The sequence below is a fragment of the Saccoglossus kowalevskii genome, chromosome 8 (genome assembly GCF_978046115.1).
Source record: "Saccoglossus kowalevskii chromosome 8, keSacKowa6.1, whole genome shotgun sequence".
NCBI lineage: Eukaryota > Metazoa > Hemichordata > Enteropneusta > Harrimaniidae > Saccoglossus > Saccoglossus kowalevskii.
The window spans coordinates 12,377,640-12,405,369 of NC_140648.1; the positions used below are offsets into that span (position 1 = coordinate 12,377,640).

Consider the following 27,730-nt stretch of genomic DNA (forward strand, 5'->3'; position numbering starts at 1 on the left):
AATTATTCACTGGTAGAATCAAACAGTATATCGTTGTTATTGGAGCGCCGACGTCAATTAAAAATTGTTGCCATGAAATAATAATATACTTGGTTATTATTAAATATAATAATAAAATATAATACTCGTCAACTAATACATTTTTAATTTTCATTGAAATTAGTTCCACTTGAATACGTATACATACATACTGTTTGTTTATCGTGGGTCTGAAATGATACGTCGATAGCAGTGCGTGTTGGGTCAAAGTGCACACATCCTCGTTGTGTGACGTGCATACAATGTACACGTTGGCGTACATGTTTAGTTAGCATTTCTCAAAATCGTCGACGCAAACTACGACTGTGTAATAACCTGGCCACGATACACGATAGTATCCCCCACGATTGGCCGCGGAGCTGTTTCGACGAAGAGACTGCAGCCGACCTGTCTCTGATGATGCTTTTCGATACGATGTCAGCCCCGCAATAGAATCGTCGCGGAATGTGTTCGTGCAATGGTCTTGCCCATCATCTGCTTGTGTACGACTATCGCCACCGTTTACGTGGATGAGACGCCGTGTTGTTGTTTTTAGAGCGAGGAAAACACGACTTTAGAACAGATGAAACGAACCTATTTGAGTACGTCGTAGTGGATTTCCGGGTCTGCTACTTCGTGAGCGGACCCTATTAGCTAATTATCTTTGTGTGCCGCCTTGAAGAACTGTATATGGCACGTAGCTGTTATTTTTGTATTACCTGTTGTTGGGCTTTGATTGCAACGGTCTCTTCTATCCGTATCAGTACCAGTACCAACGGGAGACTGGCCTACAACTACCCGAACCCCCAGCTCAATCCCAGAGAGTGTGGCCGGATTGGTGTCCCCGTAAACACATCTTGGGTGTGCGACCCCGATGGTCTATTGAATTTCCAGCAAGGTATGTAAACGTCGAGCTTTAAATTTAAACCTGTTGAGCTCACCGGGACAGTATTTTTTATTTTTTTTATTTAGTTGGCGTTATAATGTATTTGGCATTTTTAATTGCTTGTTTATTTATCATTCCTACGTGAAGAAACAAGTATCGTTTTTTTTTTATTTACATAATAGTAGAATTCTCAGGGAATTGTTGATACAGGTGGCGTACAATGAGGCGTGATCTCCCACATAGTGCTAACAAATTCAGTCGCATTAGATGCGCCATATGTCTATTTGCAACTCATTATTTCTAGTGGAGTCAATAATCGAGGCTGATATACGAAATGTTGGAGCCAAAATCGAGGAGGTATACAGACGAAAACTGAACACCACCGTTGATGAGAAACACTTGGATTAATTAACTCATTCTGTTTTAATGATTATTTAACATCATATTTTCCGATTATAATTGTATTATAATATTCTGACCTACGAAGCAGTGAAAACATATTTGTCGTGGTATGTTGGGGATACAGTCAAGTCACATTCTGATCGTTTTACGGATGTTCTAAATATTACTGGTTTGTCGCTGTCTACGGTATATATATTGCATTGTTTCGTGCTTATTCGCGTACTTTCACCCAAACTGTGTGACATGACACACATAGCGGGTGGGGGAGATTCATTACATGGCCGTATATCATTCAGTTCAACTCCTAACTGTCATAAAAACGTGGTGTACGATACCAGCACGCCACGAGTGTGGCATGTTCAGACCGCCGTCGATAATTGAAGGCCAATTGCGCGCGATGTGTCACGTATGGATTTCCTTGTAATATCTGTCACTTAATTATTTCATAAGTTCTTCTCAATAATGCGCATGAATAATTGAATAAATCCGTTATAATTTAAGACTGGTACAAATAATATACTTTTTTCAATGGTGTTTATCAAACACGTCAGTGTTATAAATCATTAAATTCGGGCGTTTTTTTAACTATACCGTAAAGGCCAATTTGCTGTATACAGGTCGTTTTCACGCAGTGTATATTATACCCCTCGAGCAATGAAATAACGTGCCCGAGATATGAATTATGGGATATATATTTGTTAATATTTTACTCTTGAAATACATTAATGTTTACATGCATTATTAAAAAACAACATTACGAAACCATTTTCAACTTACCCTTGGCACATCCGTTCATGGCTTTGTGGTTTATTAACCACAGCAAACACAACTGTATCCCCATGTCTACGGTCTACAGAATAGTTTGCGTTATTTCTTATCTGTATTGACTGATGTTCTTGATATTCTGAAATTAATGTGCTGATTCTTCCCAGTGTTATTGGGCGTGACGCATCACATATCAATGCAATTCGATACATATACAGCACGGTTATCGTACCGACGTGCCGGTTTATTCGCATACGTCACCTGTTTTTGCTCAGTCCATGCTATACATAGCAGGCTTATTTGCTCTGCTTCTCGGGAATTCTGCACTAACCGTCATCAGCGCCGTCACAGGAGATCGGGCAAATTATGGAAACTGTCGCCATTAAATGGCTTGATATATTTTGTGCAAGGCGGGGTTCATCACGGGTTTCACCTTTTGACTTGCTGTAAATATACGTAGGAGGAGATTTAAATTTCACCTCCCTCTGCCATAAACCAGTATCATCACGCACAGAAACAGTGCGTTTACCTGCTACGTTTATGTTTGAGCAGACGTCGGACTCGACTGGGATCGTTAGATGGGCGCACAATACTGTACTGACAAATAATGCTAGCTGTTGAATAGACAGTAGAAAAATTCTAATAATGAGGGAAAAATACAACGATGTCTCGTTTTAATAATCTCTCTAATCGAATATCCGCTAAGTATGCCTGCAAGGCGATTGTCGTCGTTGTGACGTCACCGACTCGCCATTCTGCAACTTGCATCAATGTGATGTTTCCCGCGATGATACAATATTTACCGAGTAAATAATCTATTAAAATTACCCAGACGTGTAGATTAGCCTTTATCCGAATCGAATAATCCAACCGCTATCTCAGCTGAGATCAATCGGACAAAGAACGCGTGTACATTCACATAGATTTAATCTCAACGCAAAATTGGTTTCTTTCTTAAAACTAAAAGACTGGTTCTTTTTTTACTATGACATTCACGAAGCAATCGATTTAGTTTCTTCATAAGGTCGATGGTTCCTCTAAAGCAACGTTTGTATAAATGGGAGCTATCATTGTAATCGTGTGTATGCACATACGCCCATATCAGCACAGTTCCGTCCCTGTGACCCATGTGTGCAGAGCTGCAACCAGTCGCGATGATACGCCTGTTGTGTCGGTCCTTATATTCTATTCTGTTGACATATTGGTAATAAAGCACACGTGCATACTAGTATTGGATGATTAATTGAATCCCTAATATACTCTTCCCTCAGGGACGGACAAACTGCGGTAAAAGGCCTGGTCACTGCTATATGGCATGTCTTCAAAATAGCCCTTTACTGTTTTCATCGAAGATGTCCGTTTTAACCATGCCCCTCATCTTTAGCTCCGCTGTCGACTTTGTCGAGCGGAGCTTATCATATGAGTGATTGTCCGTCACGGTCGTCGTCCGTCGTTCTTGTCAATGTTTTACTTTTTCGACTTCTTCTTGAAAACTACAAGCCTGAATGTTTTGATACTGAGTGTATATGTACCTTGGGTAGACCTATCTCAGATTTGTTCATTTCATGATGATATTTTCAGTTCTCTAATTTTGGTGAATATTTTTGTCATTTTTGGTAAAAAGTGATATTTTCGACTTCTTGTTAAAAACTGCAAGTCCAATTGCTTTGATATTACATATATAGGTACTACATGTGGACCTTTTTCAGATTTGTTCATTTTGTAATGATATCTTTAATTTTCTAATTTTGGTGATTATTTTTGTCATTTTTTGGTAAAAAGTGATATTTTCGACTTCTTGTTAAAAACCACAATCATTTATGGTGAAAAATGATATTTTTGAATTCTTGTTGAAAACAGCAAGTCCCATTACTTTGATACTATACATATTGTTCATTTTCTAATTATATCTTCTGTTCTTTAATTGAAATGTGCATTGCTAACAGCGGAGCTATCTCAGCCGAGAGGCTGCTTGTTTTCGTATTGTAGCCTGAAACACTAGCCACTGCCTCTTAATTACACCATTCCCTGTCTATTAAATGGGGATGTTCAATTCCTTTCGTATTTTACGTCAACTTTGTACGAAATTAATCCCACCTTCAAAAAAAGACGAACGTGTTTTAGTTCATCTAGGGTAAACAAAATCTGCTATGTACATCCTAATTTAATTGCCAAAAGTTCATTGACTCGCAAGTCGGCGCCACCGCTATTCACTGACAATAAGCCAATCACACCGAATCTAGTCAATTAACCCTTGTCTGATTTCGCGGCCACGCCAATGTCTGTTTCACTTTTAATACATTAGTCATCATTGCTGAAACTGGGTTCATCCAAAACGCATATGTGCTTGCTATAGACTGTAAAAGCTGGTCGAGTCATCAAATTCTAATTTAGAATGTAATTCTAAATGGCCGGCGTACTAACGCATGTAGAAATGCATGTAGGACATATAATTCTATTTTATTCTATTCGATTGCACATATAAATTAAGAAAGATTGATAATGGATCTAATGAATGTATTCGCGTGAATGTTGTTAATTTGAGCATGCGCCTTACTAGCACGAATATGACGCATTTAAGGTTCAAACATGGAGGTTAATACCAGAACAAAAAGTTATAAAAGGAATTCTCCACCAACCTTCATCTCAGCAAAACCAAACATGGATGAGAGGCTTTCTAACGAATGTCACCAAAGTTCAGAAGTCGTAAAACATAACCCATGCACTTACTGTAAATAACGTTATAACAATAATACACATTACTAGTAATTATGTAACTTCTGTTAATTCAAGTAACTCTGGTGTTTGCAAACACGTCACATTGCATCATGAAATGTGATGATTGTGAATTGAATCAGCTGACAGGATAATTGCCGAGCATGTGATTTTCATTGGATCTTTATCGCGTTGCAGCACATTAGTGGCTTACAAACGTGACGATAACAATGGAAAGGTTCTAACAAAATAAGAGCTTTTCGAGAACATGCGATGTTATCACTTTTCGAGTATACTCGATCGAACAACGTGTCTATGAATGTTCTTTGAGTTTATTAACTTATTTTCTGTTTTCGCTTGTATATGATTTTTGCTGCGGGGAAACAACTACATGCACCCAAATTGTTATCATTTTATGACGTCATGGTAGTCTGTGATTGGAAACCCTCGACATGTATTCGGGAGAAATGCAACTATTGACACAATATGTCTGCTGACAGTAATTTCCGGTTTCGTAACCACCCGCTATCAAATCATAATATGATCTTTAAAACAAACAGAGACTATATATTTACTTATTGTCACATTCTATCACTTTGTATGATGCATTTACGTTTACGGGGGAGTCGTCATCTGCGCATGCGTCAGATGGCCATAGCGTGTCATTGTTTACAAACAAGCTTCTACCCATGAGCCTTTGCGTTTTAGCATGTGTTATCGTCACTTGGGACTCAATTCCCGCGCGTGCGCAGGTGACGACCCTCCCGCTTTAACATTTGTGTTATTTCGGCCGTGTACAGATGCCCGTCTGTCTGTGTGAATGCGTCTTATTCCACCAAATACTTCGAAAAACAATGGGTGGATAGATTTGGATGCATGTTTGGTGCAAAGATACTTTATGATGAACCCCAGATATGACTAGATTAGATGAGATGGAGCAATTTGCATACTAATTACCTAATTTCGACATGTTTTGTTAATATCCTAATAGTAGTTTCCTCAAATGGGTTCAACTTTTACATAGATATTGTCCATGGTTGAATGTCTAATACTACTTAATAACAAATTTTCACATGTTAATTAGCTAGTTTGCATACTAATTAAAACATTTCAGAATTTTTTTTTTTAATATTCTGACAGTTTTCTCTAATGTGTTAATCATGCATATTAAATAATTTAATTAGTTTTGAATCAATCTCTAAATAGTCAGAAATTGTCTTCTATTGGTTGTTTAGTCAATATCGAAGTACTGCAAAACACGTTGAAATAGCTACATGTCATTTTAGGGAATTTACAGAATCTTAATTTAGCTAAAGTGTCAACAATCGGGTCAACATCACATTGTGAAAATATACTTTATTTTAAATCAGCAACATCTTGAATTAGCTAAAATAACATATTTTACAATACATTTGTACATTAAATTCTCTGCACGGGAGCACTTTCTAGCATCTCTGGTTGTGTGACACATCCTGTGACCATGTACATTGTACATTATGATGTTATTCCCATTACTAGTATATTGAATTTTCAGAAATATCACCTGACCCGCAATTCTTTCAGCAATGTCAAGTTCAGCCTATCTGTTCCAAAATTAAAATCGAAAATTGAGAAAATAACACAAAAAATGTGAAACTTCGTGGATCGCAATTTTAGCGAGAAAACATCTCGGAGCTGAGAACGCCGGAGACGCTGTCATGCGCAGTGTAACGAGCATCCGCAACTAACTATCAAATTTCGCCATAGTACTTATTCTTTTCACGTCGACATGATAACGTATTTTTTTCTGTCCAGACGCAAATAACCACCTTGATAAATATAATGGCCCTTTTAATGTGTTTAACACGTGGCTGGATTTTCCATGGTAACCCTCAGACATTAGTACCACGACAAGCCCATAAGCACATACGGCAGAATCCATTAAAGTAGAGTTGTCCCTATAAAATACTTTGAGAGTATTTTATAAAGTAAAGAAAATTATTGGTCTTATACCAAATTCGCGCACTGAGTGGATAGTGATGGATTCTGCTGTCAAAACGTCTAAACCACCTGCAGTATGGACAACGATGTATCATGACATGCATTACTGTTTCGCTCTTCTGCTCCGCGGACTCGCCGAACATAACTAAACCTAAAGGCTATAACTGAATGTGGTGCACAACACCGTTCATTAGCAACGAAAATTTTTAAAATTTTGATTTGATAATGAGTGATGTCCTCGAATTTTCGACCAGTGCAGTAACTAAGAACAACTGCTGAAATACTGAAAACTTACGTATCAGAAACTCATAGAATTCGCAAGAAACGTATCCTTACAAGCGCCAAAATGTCGAGGTCATCATGATCATGCCAAATAATCGTGCGCTCTACAAGCAGGAAATTGTAATCTGCGCATGTTTCCGCGCACACTACGGTCCTCTCGTCACGGTAGCGTACGTTCTGCTGTAACAAATCACAACCACGAATTAATGTAAAATGCACACGTAATACTCCCAAACTAATAAATAATCTCAATAAAAGTTATAATTTTATAGTAAAAGCGGATTTCCGATTATCTTGTCATTTTAGCACAGTTGGATTTCACAGCAATGACACACCGTGCCAGGAAAGGGAAATTGGCGCTGAGAATCAGTCGTCTGAATAAGAAAAAAAATCATTGTTATTCTTCCCGCGTGGCGAAATATCTAATTAACACCTATATACGTGTTTCCACACGTACGTGTCAGTGGTTAGCGATGAGTGTAGCGGCATCATTCATAGAAGTGGGGGTAGTGACTCATTATTTTGGCGAGAAGTCAAAATGTGACAGGTTCGTTATCATTTCAACCAGTATTCGTTGTACAACATTTTATTTAACGGGTTTTCGACTCATTGTACTATTTAGTTTATTGCATGTAATTGCGATCATATATTCGCCTTCGCCTCGATGAGGCTGGCGGTTAAGTTGTGCTCAGATTATTAAGAACTATCTCCGCGAACATCCTAAGGTGCTTGCATGATTACAGCCACTACTAAATTGGTCGGAGATGTACATCGTCAGGGCGACAGTAATGGGTGTCAGCTTCCTAATTTATGATATCCGTGCACACCACAGTTTTATATCATTCGATATATACATCAATAGCTCACATCTCTCGTCACCGTGGCGATATTAACGGTGATTTAAGAAAACCATGTCTATGACGTAATTGCGATGACGTACGATGGCCGTTTTCGATCCATAGCGACAGTCGTAACTTGTTTCATTTCAAATTGGGGTGGGGTACAAGTTGAATGCTGAATAATTGTCATTGTGGTAAAATACAGGGACAGACTGTATTCATATATGGTTGCATCCCTGTTGAAATAATGGTTCCGCCCTGGTGCGTGATACAGGGGGTAACCCACTTGTAATGCATCATAAATCGTTTCTCAATTATTTTCATTTAGCGAAATTAGTTTACCGATGACGTCATAGCATTCATTGTGTTTTATACTCAATAATACAAAGCAATCCCATAATAGGATCTATGCTGGGAAAACCGGGTATTGGATAATTGGCTCTTTCAAAAATAATATCGTCGTTTTTGTAATTCAGTGTTAAATATGTTACGCTACATCGACAAAATTTGGTGCTCAATGTCCGCTTTCATTGAAAAAGAAAGAAAAAAGCAGAAGCAATTTAATCGGCCTTTCATTGCGATTACTTGATATCACCAGTTATTTTTAGTATTAGAGCTACATCTGGGGACAATAAGCGATTTGGTTCGCACCCCTGCACGCCTCGTCGACGTGAATCAGAGATCCGCGTGTCAGTGTGCACTCAACGCCAAAAAAGTGCGTTGCACGATACGTGATACACTTTTCAAACCTCGTAACGCGTAAAATAGTCTCTAAGCAGAAATAAAATAAATTTATCTAAACAAAATATTTTACCGTAAACAACGTCTTTGTGCATGTTATATTTACAATCTGCTGAGAGCATTCTTTGAATGAGTTACATATTCTCGTTGTTGATGCTAACCGTCAGAAAACAATCTTACTTTATCTCCAACAACTCAACTGTAAATATGATAAGCTGTCACGTGACCTTCTCCCCAACCAATACTCGTTATTATATATGTTTAATGTAATTGTCTTGTACGGCGTAATAATAATAGCATAATACGTCCATTTACTGGAACCATTATGCGTGATACAAACAAATGTAAACGTTACAGCACTATACAAGTCAATCAAGGCGGTGATTATCAGAATGATATTGTCTTCTCAATTAGAATAGAATAAAATAGAATACTTGGTACAGACTATAAACTCATCGTATTGTCGAAATTCAGAGTGTAATTGACCATCTAGGATGGAAGACGTCGGCGATCACCATGGAAGACGTCGGCGATCACCATGGAAGACGTCGGCGATCACCATGGAAGACTCCAGCGATCACCATGGAAGACGTCGGCGATCACCATGGAAGACGTCGGCGATCACCATGGAAGACGTCGGCGATCACCAATGAAGACTTCGGCCATCACCATGGAAGACGTCGGCCATCGCCATGGAAGACGTCGGCGATCATCATGGAAAACGTCGGCCATCGCCATGGAAGACGTCGGCGATCACCATGGAAGACGTCGGCGATCGCCATGGAAGACGTCGACGATCGCCATGGAAGACGTCGGCGATCTCCATGGAAGACGTCGGCGATCGCCATGGAAGACGTCGGCCTTTGCCATGGAAGACGTCGGCGACCGCCATGTAAGACGTCGGCGATCACTATAGAAGACGCCGGCGATCACCATGGAAGACGTCGGCGATCGCCATGTAAGACGCCGGCGATCGCCATGTAAGACGTCGGCGATCGCCATGGAAGACGCCGGCGATCACCATGGAAGACGTCGGCGATCGCCATGGAAGACGTCGGCGATCGCCATGTAAGACGCCGGCCATCGCCATGGAAGACGTCGGCGATTGCCATGGAATACGCCGGCGATCTCGATGATGGTACGACCGCGTCTTAAAAATCAACAACGCAACCTGAAACATTAATATCCGGGACACATGATTAAAGCACATTTGACTGTAATTAGATTGGATAGTCCGGGAATTGCACCATTTGATATGGCAAATTCAGCATGACGTCAGAGAAAAATTTTCTTTTTCAATCGGCACCATATTCTACCCGATCGTATCGTCTCGTCGTAAGGTCACGTGCTCCGGTGTTTTTAAATTAAGCATTACAAGTCATCTTTACTCCTGTCTCAATATTAATTTAAATAATTTTGAGTGATTTCGACAAACATACAGAACGAGATATCGTGCTGAACCTAGCGATTATGATTTTGCTGGTTCCGATCGTCAATCGCCAAGTTCTACAGGTGTATGTTACAACTCTTCATTTTGTGCCACTTACTACATACATATAACGAGTGACGTCGTCAAAAAAATATTACCATGGCAACGAGACGACAGCTCTCATTGTTTTGCTGAGTGGTAGTAAATTGGGCATTCACTTCAGAGGAGATGAAAAAACCGACACCGTGTAGACAATTTCCTCAATGTATCACCATGACAACCGCATCACGATTTAACTCGAGAAATATGGATGTCTTTTATTTTCACCGAAGCTTAGATCACAAATACCTATCTGAATATTAAATATAATATTCTATGTTACACTAGAGAAAACAGTCATACTCGTATAGCTTTATGACGTCACGGTTTTGTCAGATAACCTACGCTTCGGGGCTGTATATACGACGAGCGCCGAGGGCTACCAACGGCTCTGTATGTAATCTTCTTGTTAAAACTATCCCCAGGGCCTTCTTTCATGGATCAAAGTGTTTCAATATTTATACGTAGGAAGCCCTTCATTGTAATATTCTCTTGAAAGATACTTTTATATTGTTGTTGTGTACCGGAAAAGACGTTTCATATTATAGCAACACGATAGATAATTTTATCCTTTTATCGCCCGGTTTAAACCTGGCCTTCGTGTCAACAGTTGCACTTGGCGGGTCGGATTAGAGCTAATGGTGTGTTCAAACTCTTCAAACACGACTTCTTATCGGAGCTTGTAGTCGGTTTTTATTCTGAATGACATTTTAGCTAAGTATGTTAATTTCGTCTTCCCACGCATACGATCGCCCATGCGTAAAATTTCATTTTACAAGGCACCATTTAACATGGCGGATTACAGTAAACTTTCCATAAAACTACTCCAACCTAATTACCAGACTTCAGTGCATAACAGTGCACTTTTTCAATAGGTTTCGATATTCGGAGTGTCAGTGCCGACGTTTAAAACGAAGTACTGACGTTTAAAGAGACTGTCAACTTCTTCAATGTTTGTGTTCGGCTCCTGCTACGAAGCACTTCCGTGACGTCACATTGCGGTAGATATGTGTAAGCAAAATGTTGTTCATAAACCACGGACACCTGTTTGGTTGTGTAGTCGGCCATCATTTTAATAATCATTAAAACATTATTTTTTTGATAGACAAGCACAAATTAAAACAAGAAGTCGGTGCTATAAACTGCGCCCCGTGTACCCACTTACGTCACGGAAAGATACATCGTAAGAGGGCGCGACTTCTAGGGACGGCGTACTTCGCTCATGTCATAAAAGAACTGTAGTATTATCAAGTATTTAGGTACATACATTATACACGATGTACAAGAGTTAATATATTTTACTATTTACGTAGCACTCAATAAGAAACACCATTTTCCTGGCATTAAAACCGATATCACGTAATACCAACATTCATCTTTCAGTGCAATATGGCTCGGGGTTTTGAGAGGTAATGATTTTCTGTCGAGTCGATGATTATACGTAATAATGTAATTAAAAACGTGTTAATAAACTGCAATTTACAAGTACCCTGCGTTCTTCGCTACACGCGGTGCAAACCCAACTACAATTCCCTACATTAATATCTGGTACTACAGTCTTAAATAGCACAATAGACAAATTAGACACAGAAATTTAGAATGACAATATTAATAATAATTCATTATAGTATGTTATTAATCAAGCGATCTACATTTGTAACTGACTACATGTTATTGGCGTGTCACTGTCTAATCGTCTATATTGTGTATTTGTGATCATATTTTCTCGTGGAAAGAACTCAAAGGGAGATTGATGTAAATTGAACAGGATACGTACACCGACTTATTATTGAAAATTTAAGTGAGTTTTAAATTAAAATGTATATATGTGTATGTCGACGAACTGTTATGATCACGGGGTGATATCATCAAGAAATCTGATGATTTACTAACAGGTGCCATTGTTGTATATTAAATAGCACTTCCAAATGGTCAAATAACGTCACCAAAAATGCATTTTTTGGTTTAGTTTCTGGAAATCGTCTGTGCGCTGTTTGGACACGTACACCCAGTCCTCAACGAGCTGTGTCAATCTTCCACAGTCGTCGGAAATGACACTGATCGTGGTTTCTGACTTAACGATGTCAGACGAATTGTTAAGCTGATATCGTGAAAATTGACGATTTCACGGTGATAATACTCAGAGGAAAAGAAGAAATACAACAGATTGTTGTCAATAATTTAACAGGTCCCTAAAACCTTTTTCAATAATTCATTTGTTTATATGCTTGTATTTCTCTTTTAATGTATTTTCCAGCCGAACAGTTAGATAGTACCCTGGAGGTTCTTAGGTGGAACTCCCGATGCGAGTGCGATAAAAACTGTTCTCTTGTTGGTGCGTATCAAGTAGCTATCGCGTTAGTTGGTCGGATCGGGATCCAAGGAAAGTAAGTACATGGCCATATAATGGCTTTCATTATATATTTTTGTGCACGCATGCTAATGCTGCAGTCGGTAAGGTTTAATCACGTAATAATGATAAGGGCAGTGGATTGGTGGACAGTTTGTATACTGAAAGAGTGTATCAATGTAAACTGAGTATTGCGGCATCTATATGCAATCTATCATTCAGAACTGTTGAACGAAGAACATTATGATGATATCATATTGAGCTGTTTTTAAGATAGAATCTGTTTTTTTTAGCGTATATAGAGGTGACGAAATTTCGTGTCAAAATCTGTCTTCAAATAATCATAATAATTTTTTTGGTTCACTGTCAATCTGTTTTTGTGCGAAAAACAGTAATAGTGGATACTTGTAGCAGTTTCCATGGACCACAATGAAAACACATTTGGTCGTCAATTTCTTAATACTTAATACTATCATTAAGCACAATATTGAGATAAATCTTTGCCATAGGAAACAATGGTAAACTTGAATACCCTAAAACAGAAAAAAACATGCTATTTTCACTGAATTTATTGATCGAATTTCTCCAAATTGAGTATGATTACTCCATATTTTCTTCATCCTTGTAACATAATATATAAACTATGTAAAAATAAAAAAATGACAATATTTTTTGTGTATCATTCTACCTTAAAAGGGCGTGATTTGTGTGACAAACTGCAAACACAAACTGAATGAAATGATAGAACAAACAAATTGTCACTAGGCTCGTGATTGTATTGTTTACGTCTAGGTCGACATGTTCTTGTCGTAAAACCTAGCCTTTTTACGGCTCCTAAGGTAGCATGTCCGTTTCGACAGTTCACGAAGCGCAAATAAATCTGTCGAGTATGGCAGCATGAGTACTACATGTCCATGTAGAGGGGTTAAACTTGTACACTCCTTCGGAATTCGAAGCAATTTAGTAAGAACAGTTTTATAATGCGCCTGTTAAAGTTGACTTTATGACGACACATGTTTAATTCCCGCATGCTCCTGTCAGTGTGTCCGGATAAATGTGAAATAAGATTTTATTTATTTTTTAAAATAATTTTTATGAGCAAAATTTACGAAGACATTATTATAAAAATCCGACAAATATATATATTAAGCCTCTGCAGCAACATTTTTAAGAGAAGAACAAAATAAATGGTGTTGAAAAAGTATAATGAAAAATCGCTGAATTATACTTTACAGAATTACAAATTATATTAATCACAGTTTAAATGGCAGCGCTGTTCAATGATTAATGTAGGTGCACTGTCTGCGATTAATACGTGCACTAAATGTATGAATGTTACTTCCGCACATTTCGCTAATTACCGTATGCTCTTTGCCGGCATGCTCACTAATAATTCAATGATTAAACTATAAGTGTATACAGCAGCAAACTCTAAAAGAAAACATAGATAACTTTGAGTACGTTCCGTGTTTTCTCATCCATTCAACAATACGTCACAGAAGCACTTCGTGTCTAGGGGCGTCACGCAGCGGTGTATTCATTACTAGTATTTCGCAGACTATTATTTGCCTTGCCCTTAATGAAAGTTTGTCGTCCGAAAACGAAATTGGCATGTAATCTATTCCAAACTGATTCATTTTACGTAGTAGCATTTAATATGGATCTTCTGAGAAATTATTTTTCATTATGTATGTGCTTGGAGTGGACTTCAGTTCTTGTATGGGTGGCATTTCACTTGGCGTGCGATATATTAGGCAAGTCCGTACGTTGAAACATGCAGATACTCGACTGAGGTCAACAAACTTTATTTCCTATACGCCCGAAAGTGCAAGGACATTCGTAAGTCACTCGTAAGACGGATATGACATTTGCAGTTTAAATGAAACAGTCACTCAGGTGTCGATCTCAAACAGGAACTATGGCGTTTATATTTGTAATTGCAATTTTCGAAATGTTGATGGACCGTATTTACATAATGTAGAAACGTGGGTCTTAAAAAGCATGCCTTATAGACTTCCTGTCGCGAAACACTGCTTCCGCTATAATCACGTCTGATCAGGGCCTTCGGGCAAAGTAGCATGTCACTGGTAAATAATCTAAAAGTTCTATTTTTTATAGCCGTACCTAAGTAAGACGATTTGTGATTGGATACATACTCATGTTATTAATAATATATAATAAATACCGCGTTTCTCTCCCCAGATTTATTTTAGTATCTACTATATGGACAACGAACACGTCATTATGCTATTTTTAGTATTTCAGTTGCATATGTCTCGCGTAATGCATCTGCCACTTAAAACGCGTGGCGACACATGTGACTTGTTTATCTCTTTTTTTTCAAGCTATTCTTGCATCGCCTTCAATTTGTTTTACAGAGAATATACGCGGACTAATATTTGCACGGACACTCGTTCAGTCTATTGACATCCTCGGTCTTTGTGTACTTACGTGACGTTGAAAGGTCTCAAACAAAATAGACCATCGGAATGGAATGCACATGGACGACATTCCTTAATACGACATGAAGCTAATCACTTTATCAAATTGAAAGAACATCCATATTCAGTTACTCACTCTAGAAGTTATTTGATTTTGGAGTACAATCTAGTTAATAGCAGTGAGTGCATCCGAGTGTCACCACAACGAGTCTTCGAGAATCCTGTTCATATGCAAGTTACCACGCGACACGTCCAATTTGACGGACCCAGATACAGACATTGTATCAGTAATTAGATATAGACGCGTGATGATTTTCGAAACGATGACGTCAGACGGGGGGGGGGATGAGGTGCGCGTGCGTGATTTATGTAATAAAGCGTGGGTTGTTGATTGGATTATTTTCAGTTTATTCCTTTACTGGATTAACAATAGAAAATAAGTTGTATAAACAACAAGAACAATAGTATCCTAAGACTTCAAGATGCCATTCCGGGGATATTGTGCAGTATTTGTAATGCGTGGATAGCGCTGGGAGCGTTGCAGCTAAACGATGCAACTGAGTATCGTTTGCTTCGTTCAAATCCCCGGGTGCATATGGATGGGTGATTGATACTTATATTATGGTCAATTGGAGGCTTCATGATGCGCACGTGCTGTTACTGGGTCGTGCATATTCAATTTTAAACGCAACGACTAGAATGTCTGCAGGATTTCGAGTCGTTTCGCAAGATACATTATACCTGGGGTGGTAGGTCGACATTTTGACCACTAGCTGCAAACATGACTGACAAAATGATGAATTTGATGAACTACTCGGACATATCATACCGATATCACGTGACACTGAACCCCACAAATGGTGAAAAAAATGGTGGATTTGATGACGTACTCTTACACAAATATCACATGACACTGAACCGCGCAAATAGCCTATGGGGTGACTAAAATGGTGGATTTGATGAAGTACTCAGACAGCAAAAAATCACGTGACACTGACACCCACTATTGTTTGCCCTATCTTTTCGCATAACGCAATTGCACTATACAGAAAGCGTAATGCGCCGTTTATAGTGCGTGATTGACAATATGTATTGCGTAGCAACATTTTCAAAGTCTTAAGTCTAGCATCCTGGTAACCATTGCCATAACCACAGTCCCTCTAGACTGTGCTATAACGTTTTATGAATGAAAGCAGGCATTCCGACAATACGCTGAACGTTCACATCATATCAATCTAATTAAAAAAATCAGATCCTAGTTGATATTTTTTTTTTATTCATATAATATTTTTTTATTTTTTTTTACATGTACTAGTACTTAATTTTATTATTTATTTACTAGTAGCCTTTTAAATTTTGTTAATCACTAAAGTAAAAATAGAGTAAAATAGACCTATGTGAAGAAAAAAATACACAAATCAAATTGATATCATATCAGAACCGACAGTTCTAAATCTAAAAAAAAAATCAATTGCAGGCAATTTATGTTTGGGTACAGAGACTAATCTTTTTTTTAAAACTCAAATCATGCCATCTATATTTATTTGTATCATTTAGAACAAATAATCGATATTTCATTTCTGAACGGGTGAGTGCACGATGCTCGTTTAGTGTCGTGGGATCAGATGTTAACATTACTATAGAGTGAAAAAAAAACTATTTCAACAAAATGCAATTAGCACAGTATGGATGAAGCGACTATTTTTAATCTAAATGAACTTCATTAATGAGAGATGGTAAAAGTGAAATAATACACCATTCCTTTTTGCGTTCTATGTCGACAAACGCGTCTTTCACATTTTTGTCCGTCAATAAAAATGTTTGAGCAATTACTAGATTTAAAATGACGAACGTCTACACAAATAATGAACATTTTCTAATTCGATTGGAAATGCCTTTACTCTTTTACGTTATGTTGACGTCACGCAAACGCACTGACGGCGCTAGAGGGCACGAATTTTATGAAAGATATGTTACATTAAGTCATGCGAATAAGTTGAAAACTATCGGTAATATAGACCCAATAACACTGCCATAGCGTAAACATTATACTAATTAACTCATTAATATGCACGAATGCAATATTAAACACACACCCTGCGTTTTCCATGTGATCGTTGTGTATACTATTTCATTTCAGCTATTCTGTGTTGAGAAACGTTAGGTGGAACCATATACCATATGCGCGAACCATGCCTAATTAACCCAAAACTCAACTTATGATTATATGATATATGTAGTGGAAATCAATGAACGGTGATTTCTTCAGCTACACTGTTCAGTTAGGTAAGATGATTATATTGTATGCAGATTTAAAAAAAAAACGCTGTTTTCTTCCTTGATCACCAAAGTTTTCTAATTATTAGAATTAAATTTACGTGAAAGTATAAAATTACACTAGAGCCCATTGATCAAGTGGAAACATTCGTGAAAATGCAAACCAAGCTTAAATATGCTCAAATATTGAAAAATACGCCTGTGGTGTTTAATGTGTTTGCAGTAATTAGTATACATATCATTATCCCTTGTTTCAAAGTGACGCATATGCCGATCCAATTTACTGCCCAGCTTGGGATAGTAACATAAATCGCGCAACGTGTATACTTGTCCTCATCGATTTTTTGAACAACTGAGCTCTGAAGTATTTACGGCAATACTCTGACATCGTCATGAAATATGCATAGCACGGCAGCGATCTTGTAAAACATTCACAAAAACACACGGTCACAATTACTTAAGTTAACCCCTGAGTGTGATTTACCGTCACATTTCAATGCTCCGTGATCTTTCCTTACAGTTCAGGTAATGCATGTAATTATGTCACTGCTCCCCTATCTCGCCATTTATAAACTAAGACCGTGACGTAGGCATTTTTTTTCTTATTTTTTTCTCTCCACAAGATGCTATAAATAAGAGACAATGATGTGTATATCGTGTTTTATATCGAACAAGCTGAAATGCAGACTTTCGAGTTTCAGCTAATTAAAAGAGAACATTGCACCCCCAGAACCCTATATCAATGTCGCTAATAAACGATCGTCGTAAAACCCATAGAAGATAATATTTGGTAATCGTAGTCCTAAGTAACTATTAAAAACAGCCAGACGTTTCGAGCAAATGGCTCTTTATCGATAGCATAGAAGAAAAACCCAGCCGTTTTGCGTCACCGGCGTCTTTCCATACCACACAAGAAAGCAGTTGGAAATACGCCTACACTGTAGCCCTGAGTACAGTCATGTAGGTTGGCCTCTTTCCGCTGATCATTTGGCCCCCACAGTCCTGAGAAGTCGTATAGACCGGGCATTCTACACCCGGCTACAGATTTATGGCGGAGAACTTTTCTGCAGTTTTCATGATTATAATCAGCCAAGACATCTATCGACCAATCTAGCGATCATAAATACCTTTCTTGTGGCCGAACAAATGGACCTACAGAACTGAGACGTTGGCGAAAGCTAGTTTTACGCAACGAAACGACGTTTTGTTTATACATACGTCAAAAACAAGATGGTATTTGATAGTACGAGTACACTGCGGAGGCCGAATGTTCAGTGAATGAAGGCCAGCCGACAGGACTGTACTCAGGGCTACCCACACTGTAGCTTGCAAATGCACCAACCAGCGTGCTTCCGGCTCTATTGCAGAGAACCAATCAACATATTTGTATAAACAGACGATCCATGTGCTCTTTCAAAAACAACTGAAGATAATTTGTTCTTTTGCTTTTCATGACGTTATTATTATTCATATAATGGTTCCCAAATGCATGTATTGACATGAGCGATATGTAGAGGTAAAAAATACTCTGACCGGAGAGTATCTGATCAGCTAAAAAAACATTAATCACTAAACACGAATGATTTGTGCTTTCCTGTTAATTCTTGTGCGAATTTTCACATAAAGATTGTATTTATTGCCCCAGTAAATATTCATTTATTTATTCAAATGGCACGCAAAGATGAAATGGCAAGTATTTCCTTAGCCCTCTGGTTGGTCTTCGGGAAATAACAGCTCGTGCACAACGGGTTATCTTTTGTTATGAAAGTTTCATCTTACAGCGCTGTATCCCAATGCATTGGAGTCAAAGAAACCGACGTGTTGGTCATTAGCAGGGCGCACCTGACGACCCTCCTAAAGCCTTCGTCAATTTTTACATGCGGAACTAGAATTGAACGTCGCTCTGATGGTGTTCATCCCGCGATCTAACCGGACTCTGATTTATTTCTAAACGTTCGACATAAATACATATTGATGATGAATCACGGTAAACTGTAAAGTATTTATTTTCAGTTTGTTTTATTTTCGCTGAAAGAATGACTCGGTTAAAATAAAATCCAGTGAAAATACACTTTTTCCTATATTTTACATTCAATTCGTCCACAATCAATAAAAATAAACCCCACAGTACACAATATCCAAAATGTCCCTTCAGTGAAAATTAATTCCAATTATTTTACAGCGTTTAAATTAAAATTTATGGTTATATAATGTAGTTGCCTTGGATGCACGGCATTGTCTGAGTGAGTGTTATTTATATTCGGTGTCCACATCTCACTCAACGCCGCCCGGATCCTGCTAGTATAGCAAAACGAGGTGGGAACGCAATTAACAAGACACTGTAACCTAACCTCGATACGCGGCTCACACGATGTTTTAATGAAACTGCGCGAAATTCAAATTGTAATTTAGTGGTTCTGTTATTACTTTGTGTTTGGTTCATCTGTCCACCCCGTTTTGTCATCCATGACGGTATTGAGTGGGCAGTCAGCGACCGAATATAAACAACGTTCACTGACAACGCCGTGGATACAGGGCTAATAATCTACATGTGTGAACTTGACCTTCTAACTGATGAACATGCTAAAACAGATGATTTTTCTCTTCAAAACATGTATCAGATTGGTACCAGAATTTTGCCTGCTTACTTACTAATAGGCTTACGGATGGTTTTGAGCAATAGTAGTTGCATGTATCTTGTTACAACAGGAATGGCGAGATAAACAGCGTCGTCGCGTCGCGTCGCGTCGCATCGCGTCGCATCGCGCTCGATATGGGTCCCATGCGACGCATACAACGCGTGTGAAAACAGTTTTTACACAGACGAGTGCTTCACGACGACTGTGGCGCTGTACTTGAATTAATCGCTTGTACGATGTCAAAGTATACAGATATATATACTAATCATCACATCATGATGGGATGCTGAATTGTTCGAGTTACTTAAAAATCGGGTTACAATTTGGGCGTGGTTTCTAAAATATGGGTGTGGTCATTTTTGTTTGTAACTCGATGTCCGTAACAATTCAGCTTCTCTATTGATATAAACCCACGTCATCAAACCATACTGTGTCTTCGAACGCGCTCCTGGGGGTTGATCTACATATTCCAACAGGTACATTTTCTAAGTTGTTTATAGGTGTGCTAAACTACGTATTGGTACATCCGTTTTTCCAGAGCTTTATCCACGTACAGAGAAACAAGCAATGTGCTCGATTTCAACAGGTCTCGTGGACAATCCGCACTATACTACCTAGAAGTAGAAATTGCAACGCACAGAAACTCATTTGTGGTCATTTCCCGATGATTTCTGCATTAGTCTTTAAATTAAAACGAGCACAACCGATTTTCTTTTTTGAAATATTGCATTTTCGCTTCCCGGTAGGCGCCTCCTTGCTAGTTGAAGGAAAAAATACACAATACAGCCAACTTGTGATTAAGAGCGGAACTATGTCTCATTTCCAGAGTTTAATGGAACTCGCATTAATGGCGCGTGTACAGATGGACATAAAACGGCTTTGCAAGGGCAGTCTTTATCATACTCAGCACCCCATGGGTACGTGTAGTAATAACACACATCAACACAGTCATGTTGATTTTCTCCGCAAATATTAGCAGAAATCTAGAAATTAAAGCGAGAATAGTCGATTCCCCCCGAAAATTATGAATTTTCAGGATTAAAAAAGGATCCAGGTTTCATTGCCAGTGTTAACGGCGTTGTGTTTGCAGATGGACATAAAATGACCTAGTATATATGGCTTATCTGTATAGGGCTCGTTCACTGTGATGAAACGTGTACCAGACATCACAACATTCCCTTACATCGCTGCTAGCCAAATTGCTCATTAATTATAGTCAGATTTATATTACCAAATCAACTGTTTGACCTGTTTAGTTAAATTTAAAGCTTTCATTTCTCAGACAGAAATAAAAAAGTGATAAACAACGATCCCGAACCTACACAACATTGGTTCCGTATTCGGTTACGAATTCAATCTTTCTGAAAATATACTGTTATTTCATCTTGCAGCCATATGTTCTCTGTGCAGTCACAGTTTTTCACGAACTGTACTCCGAGTTCTGCCGTGTAGGACTTCTCTACGCCCTCTTTGTGCCGGGAGAAACCAAGTAGAACTTGAATTCAGTTGAGGCAAAGGTCAAAATGAATGCGTTGTGTCATACAATTTACATAATTTGAGCTGATTCTCCGAGCGGAGAAAACGAATTAGTATCACCCCCCCCACCCGCCAACTATTCAAGAAGACAACGTGGCGATTGTTTGATGCCACGTGTTTGTATGTTTTCAAAAATTCTGTATAGTCGGGTTAGGGTTAAAGGTCAGCCTTAGGTTTACAGTTGGTATGCTAACATTTGCAGCTGTAATTTGAGGTATGTGTTGATTGGAAACATTATTATGTATTAACGATGATATATAAAATAACACCATTTGTAATTATATTTAATTCCCCACAAAAATGTTGAAATATAATAACATCTCGCAGATTGAATTAGTGGGCGCTGTATAATTTTCACGAGAAATGTATATTTGGGTTGTTTCGAATCTCGTCTTAAATAAATATTGCTTATGTTTCGAGACAGTTGCTTTTTGGTAGCGAAATGTCAGCCTATGTTGTAAGCGTGTTCAGTAGAACCCCCCTCCCTCTGCCGGAAAACGCGATTCCTCTGTCTGAGTAGTCTCCCAATTTACATGGCAGGTGCGCAGGTCAAATGCTAATGACGTCAGACGCCGAAGTAACAAAGGAATCAATTTGATAACACTGAAGGTTCATGCAAAGGTCCACACTACTATAAACTACATTTAACGCGAATGAAAACCTAGTTTAGGGGTGGAACATTAGCGATTCTGGGAGAGGAATTGGTTCAAACTGTTGTGCAAATTATTTTTTACCAACACTTAGTTCAGTGCGCCATTTTCCCTCAGGATGATGTTCGTGTATTATCATATTTTTTTTTTTTCAAATATTTTATATACCTGTAATTTGTCCCATGCAATCCCTCTCCCACATGTTTCTCTGTGTAAATATTCTCCAAATCCGGTCTTCTTTCTGAGATTTGAATGGTCAACCCCTACTGAAAATAAAGATCAAAGCAACGAACACGAATTGAATTCCCGATTCGCGCGCTGACCTAGATTAATGGGTTATTGGCGGCCATTCAATTTCGTGACCACAACAGCGATTTTAAGTGGCAAGTAAAGTGCTTTTTTTCATTTCGATTGTTAAAAACATGCACGGGTTAACTGCAGTGACAACAGCATGAGAGAATTTTCTAGAGAAAAAAGCTTTCTTTAAAAAAAAAAAAAAAGTGGTTGAGTTATCGCACTGATGTTTATCAGGTGCACGGCCGTAGAATCGGGACGTGCCGTGAATTCAGTAGCGGTTTTCCCGCTCGATTTCACACTTCCCGCTAAGAATCATTTTGCTGCTCAGATTTCATAGCATAAATTGACAATTTTTTGCTTCTGTCCCCACTCACGTTTTCTTTTTTTAAACTGGCTTGTTTGATTATGATCACCTTAAGTAAAATTCATGTTAATAGATACCAAAATTCAATAAATGCCGCGAATCCCGAAATCGTCTTTTGCTTCGTTGTCAAGTAGACGTGCGTACACTTCATATAACTGCTGAATATCACTGCAAGGCGTCATTATGCTTGACGTCACAGTCGGTGATCGAGATTTTAAAATACAATCCCAAATGTCTTCTGTAAGCGGAGTTGTGTTGCCTATAGCTGTTATTAGGATTCGTGTGGAATATTTGGTTTACCTCAACGCTGCGGGCATGGAATTATGTTTACTCACGTCAAATTCAAGTTGGTTGTAAATTTCTTAGAGAAAGACAGTGAGAAAAACGAAATTGAAAACAAAAAAAACGATATAACAATCAATCACCAAGAGAATTGATCACGATGACATACGTCACGTTTCCAGTGGATGACGATATGAAATAAATGTTCATATATATGTAAATCACACGGTTTTCAACATCGACCTTAATGTGGTCTTATCACAAAAACAACCGACGCGCCCTGCCGTGCATGGCGCGACTGGAGCATCGTCGTTCCGTATTAAGCGGGCAACATATCGTGATATTCCCTTCACAGTTGTGCTTTATTGTGTTAAGGGCAGTGATCGTCGCATTTTATTCCAACAAATTTGCAAATGTTTTAAATTATATTCGAAGTTTTATTTCTGAATCCAATAGTTTCTATGCGTGTCGACGGCACTGTGCACTTGTCATCCCGAAACGCCTGCAATCTGATAAATAACACCTCCCCTATATTCACTTTATAGTTACTTGAACTAAATTAGTTCTCAAAATGGCACCTTTTTGTTTTTGTTTTTTTCATAAAAAAATTAATCTCCTCGGGGCTGGTGACATCATTTGCCTTGTTCGTGGCTCGTGCACATTAAAAGAGAGTCCCGCTTCAGTAACAGCGTTAACCTGCTTGCGGTTGTGTATCTTCGATGTCTATTTTGGTTTTGATTTATATGGAGAATTTAATATTTAAGTTCATTTGTGAACGTTTTGCAAGATAATTAAGATGGACGGTGGGATAGATACAGTAAGAAAACTGTCTGACCTGACACACCTGCCCGATAATTGAAAAAATAACTTGCTGTCAGTTTCTCTGTTTTACCTTTAACCGAAGGATAGAGAATATATATCGCTCTTTTTCTTACATTGAATCTCCATTCGATCACGTGACAGGTGAAGTTTACAATTTGCATATGAATACTAGAGTGATCTGCAATCTCCATATTAATTATAAAGATGGTTGAAAGATGTGTTGAATTGAAAATGTGCAAGCTCAGTAGACCCCGCGAAAAAAATGGCATGGCAGATGTTGCAGAAAAATGTATTGGCACATTTTAGAAATAAAAGTGTACTGACGAGACATCGTGAAAAAAATCGCACTGATCACTTTCTTCCAGTCACCCCGATGATTTAAAGCGCGGTGGTCGTCGCGCAGCGCGTGTTCCAATTTCATGTAAATAAACAATGTATTTTACACGCGTTGTATACGTCGCTATGAGTCCCATATCGAACAGGACGCGGCACGACGACTGCCGCCCTTTAAATATTCCGTCGACCTCTAAAAGTAAAGTGGACGGTCTCCTTATCATGAATACGCGTGGTGTTTGGAGTTTCTATATGAATATTCCTGAGGTTATGTTCAATACACCTCCGAGACCACTATTTGTGGCCCCTTACTGACGAGGGAACACTGTCGTTGCGGTTTTCAGTCAGTATATACAGAAAGATACAAGTGTTTTACGGGAATAGTCGAATGGCCTGAATTATGGGTAATAAACAGGGTGGTACAATTCAAACAACATAAAACGTGGCGTGTCTTGTATTTGCCAATTCAAAGTTTGGTAGATGTCGTTTAGTCCCATCATAGATTCGTGCATGCATTATATTATGAGAACGGACGATTACTCAGTAACAGCGGGGTAACAGCTGTGTCCGCTGTTTTTTTCTCCACCTCGCAATTGCTTACGCTGTTTCTGCGTATGTATCGCCCTAATTCATGGCTCTGAATGTATGTGACTTGCATATGTTATTACCCTGTCCAGAAAGTATGTGGTTAATCACTAATTTTGATGCGCCAAAAATACTAGCTGCAAACATGCCCATTTTACGAGAAAAAAAAACGCACCGGAATTACGATCAACCTTGACCCCAAAAATGTCCGATTTTTTACAGAAAATAATTAAGTTTTTTCGTGGAAACGTTGCCATTTTAACACTCTAAGGTTAACATCATGCCCGCGCACACTGACTGGGTCGCAGTGTACTGTATTGTAACAGATGTTTATTTCCGCCAATCAGATCATCTCCAGAAGTAAGTCTTTGGGGGAGTGAGCTAACGAGCAAGAATAGGACCAGGCGAGTTGGCGACTCATTGAAATTTACATTATCCTCATTCATTATTATTATCATAATTATTTTTATAATATTTTATCATATTGCGCCATTTTTTGGTAAACTCCTTGCAACACCGTGTGACCGACATTTCTCCTCCGCGTGCGTGTGATTTCTTGCGTTACTTTTATCCCGTGTTACTGCATGCATATTTTAGTGTTACATGATGTTACCTTTGATTCCAAGTTATTTTTAATCCCAATGAAATCTAGTTTATTTGTAATTGATTGCCATGAAAGTGTAGGACGTCGTGCAAATATACGTTTTAATATATTGACAAAATTCATTGGAAAAAACTTTACGTTTGTATATTCAGCGCCCTCTGTGAACTGGTTTTGGTGCGGTGCAAGAGGGCGCTCTCGTACAAGTTTATCATAGAGTATCTAGGGCGTCCTGCATTTGCATTATATTTGTATTTTTGAGTGAAACCAACTTCCATATTTTTCAATATTTTTAATTATGCATTTTTTGCGGTATTCATAAACCTTATACATGTTTTTCTTCTCTTACTTTTAGTTATGTTCCAGACCGCGAGAGGGCGCATGACTTCGCCGAGGAGTTGAGACGAGAGTGGTTTGATGGTCAAGAGTGTCAGGACAACGCAGTCGTGTTCTACGCATTTACCGAGAAAGAGGTAATTATATGTTCTTTGGCTCATTATGTTAGTCAATTACAAGAAAAATAACAAGTGTCCTGCAGTTATCAAGTTTAAAAAATATATATGAAGTTTAAACATGAACATACATGTCGAGATATAGCTCTGGTATTCTTTCAAACAAGATGACCACCAGTCGGCCTTTTTACGTTATATTTGATATTCTTCGACACCAGAGGGCGCGATTTATAGGATAGGTTGATGATTAATTATTTTAAAATTTAGAAGAATTGCCTATGGAAATATAGTGAACGATCTGTACTTTAAATTAATCTGTCTCAAAATCCAACACACTGATTATTTTCTTCACCTGCAACAATATTTTACTGGCGTATTTCGTTTTTCCTCCTGCAGCTCTACATCTCAATCGGCCCGAACACGGCGAAAGTGGTATCCGATATCGAGCTAGGACAGATCTACCATCACACTACAGACTATTTCCATCACCCCAACGTCGAAGACGATTCAGGAGAAAGCCGACTCTATGAAGGGCTGGTCATAGTTTTGACAGACCTGCACCAGGATATTGACAACGAGTGGTTTCTCACCTATGGTATTGTGTATGCCATCTCTGTCGCCACGGCAACGTTCGTGTTGTTCACTTCCATGTGCCTTATTGCAAATTGCTGTGTACATTTCACTAATGTAAAAACAGAAAACGCGTTTTAGGTGCTTAGCTGTCGTCATGGAATTCTGTGGCATCAGAAGACGGAATAAATTAACCACCGAGAAAGCCACACAATTAGCAACTATGCAAGTTCCTCGGAAGTAACTAACTATTTATTTTCGTCTCTGGTTAAAGACGTCTGTACGTAACGGTGACGTGACGAGTAGTGGGAAATCAGGAGACAATAACAATAATAATCATAGCATGTGATAACCCTAACTTTTGGGGTCGAATCACGTACTGACTACATAAACACTTGATTTTCACTATGAATCCGTGACACGATGTTTAAAACAGTGCTCTACTTCAATTAAAAATATCCACATAGTTTATTCGTCTGGTGTATTGTGCCGACTGTTCAGTATCGTTTCTGATGTTTCTGACCGTTTCTGACGTGAATGTTTTTACTATTGTTCGTCATTTGTTTATGTGGCTATGTCAGGGTAATTGTGACAGCTATATTTCGGGCATCGCATAACAACCCACCGTTTACAAGTTCAAAATAGTCACCAATGACCAATGAATTTGTACTGGGGCTTTTTATATTACAACTCTATGGAGTGGGAAACTGTGCGTTACTTGTACGCATCACCAGCATAAGATTCATGTTTTGACCTGCCGGTCGTGTTTTTCACAACCTCCCGTGATGAACAAAGTAAGAACACTGTGTGTATGTTTTTTTTTTATAATCAAGCACATAATCGGGTTTTACATTGGCGCATATGCCTTCTAACAACACTATTTCTGGCAAATTTCACGAGTAGAGGGCGCTGTGACATCATATGTTCTCGTCGGGTGTCCACCCACGGGAGGCACAACCGTGTTGCGCCGGTGTCCTGGTAAACACGCTTGCAGAAAATAAAATAAGAAGCAATACCAAGTAGAGACGCTTCCCGAGTTCCACCAGTTAACTAATGCACAGTGTAACTTGCAGAGAGAATAACAAAATCTTATTGATAAAAAAAGTGAAATTACATTTTGAATTCTACTCTCGATAGACATGTTTTTTTTTTTTTTTTTTTTTTTTATATCATTAAGTAGTTTATTAACGTATCTGTGTGATGTGTGACCGAAACACGTTGCGTTTATTTACTGTCACCGTGAAGGTAAATTCCATACTTGTCGAAATTGGTCAATCAATACCTGAAAATGTTAATAATGATGAGTAAAACGTATTTTTCTTAACAAAGTTGTCTGTTTTGTTTATATTGTCCATACACTATGATCTGCTATACT

At 38.5% G+C, this 27,730-nt stretch overlaps 1 protein-coding gene across 1 annotated transcript; it reads left to right on the forward strand.

The window, feature by feature from the left end:
- Positions 1–284: 284 nt before the first annotated feature.
- Positions 285–27,683, forward strand: LOC100377042 (uncharacterized). Its single transcript, XM_002738966.4, has 4 exons — positions 285–916; positions 12,414–12,543; positions 25,689–25,806; positions 26,182–27,683. Exons 1-4 carry the CDS (start codon positions 709–711, stop codon positions 26,494–26,496), a joined length of 771 nt encoding a protein of 256 aa, XP_002739012.1. The 5' UTR covers positions 285–708; the 3' UTR covers positions 26,497–27,683.
- The last annotated feature ends 47 nt before the right edge of the window (positions 27,684–27,730 follow it).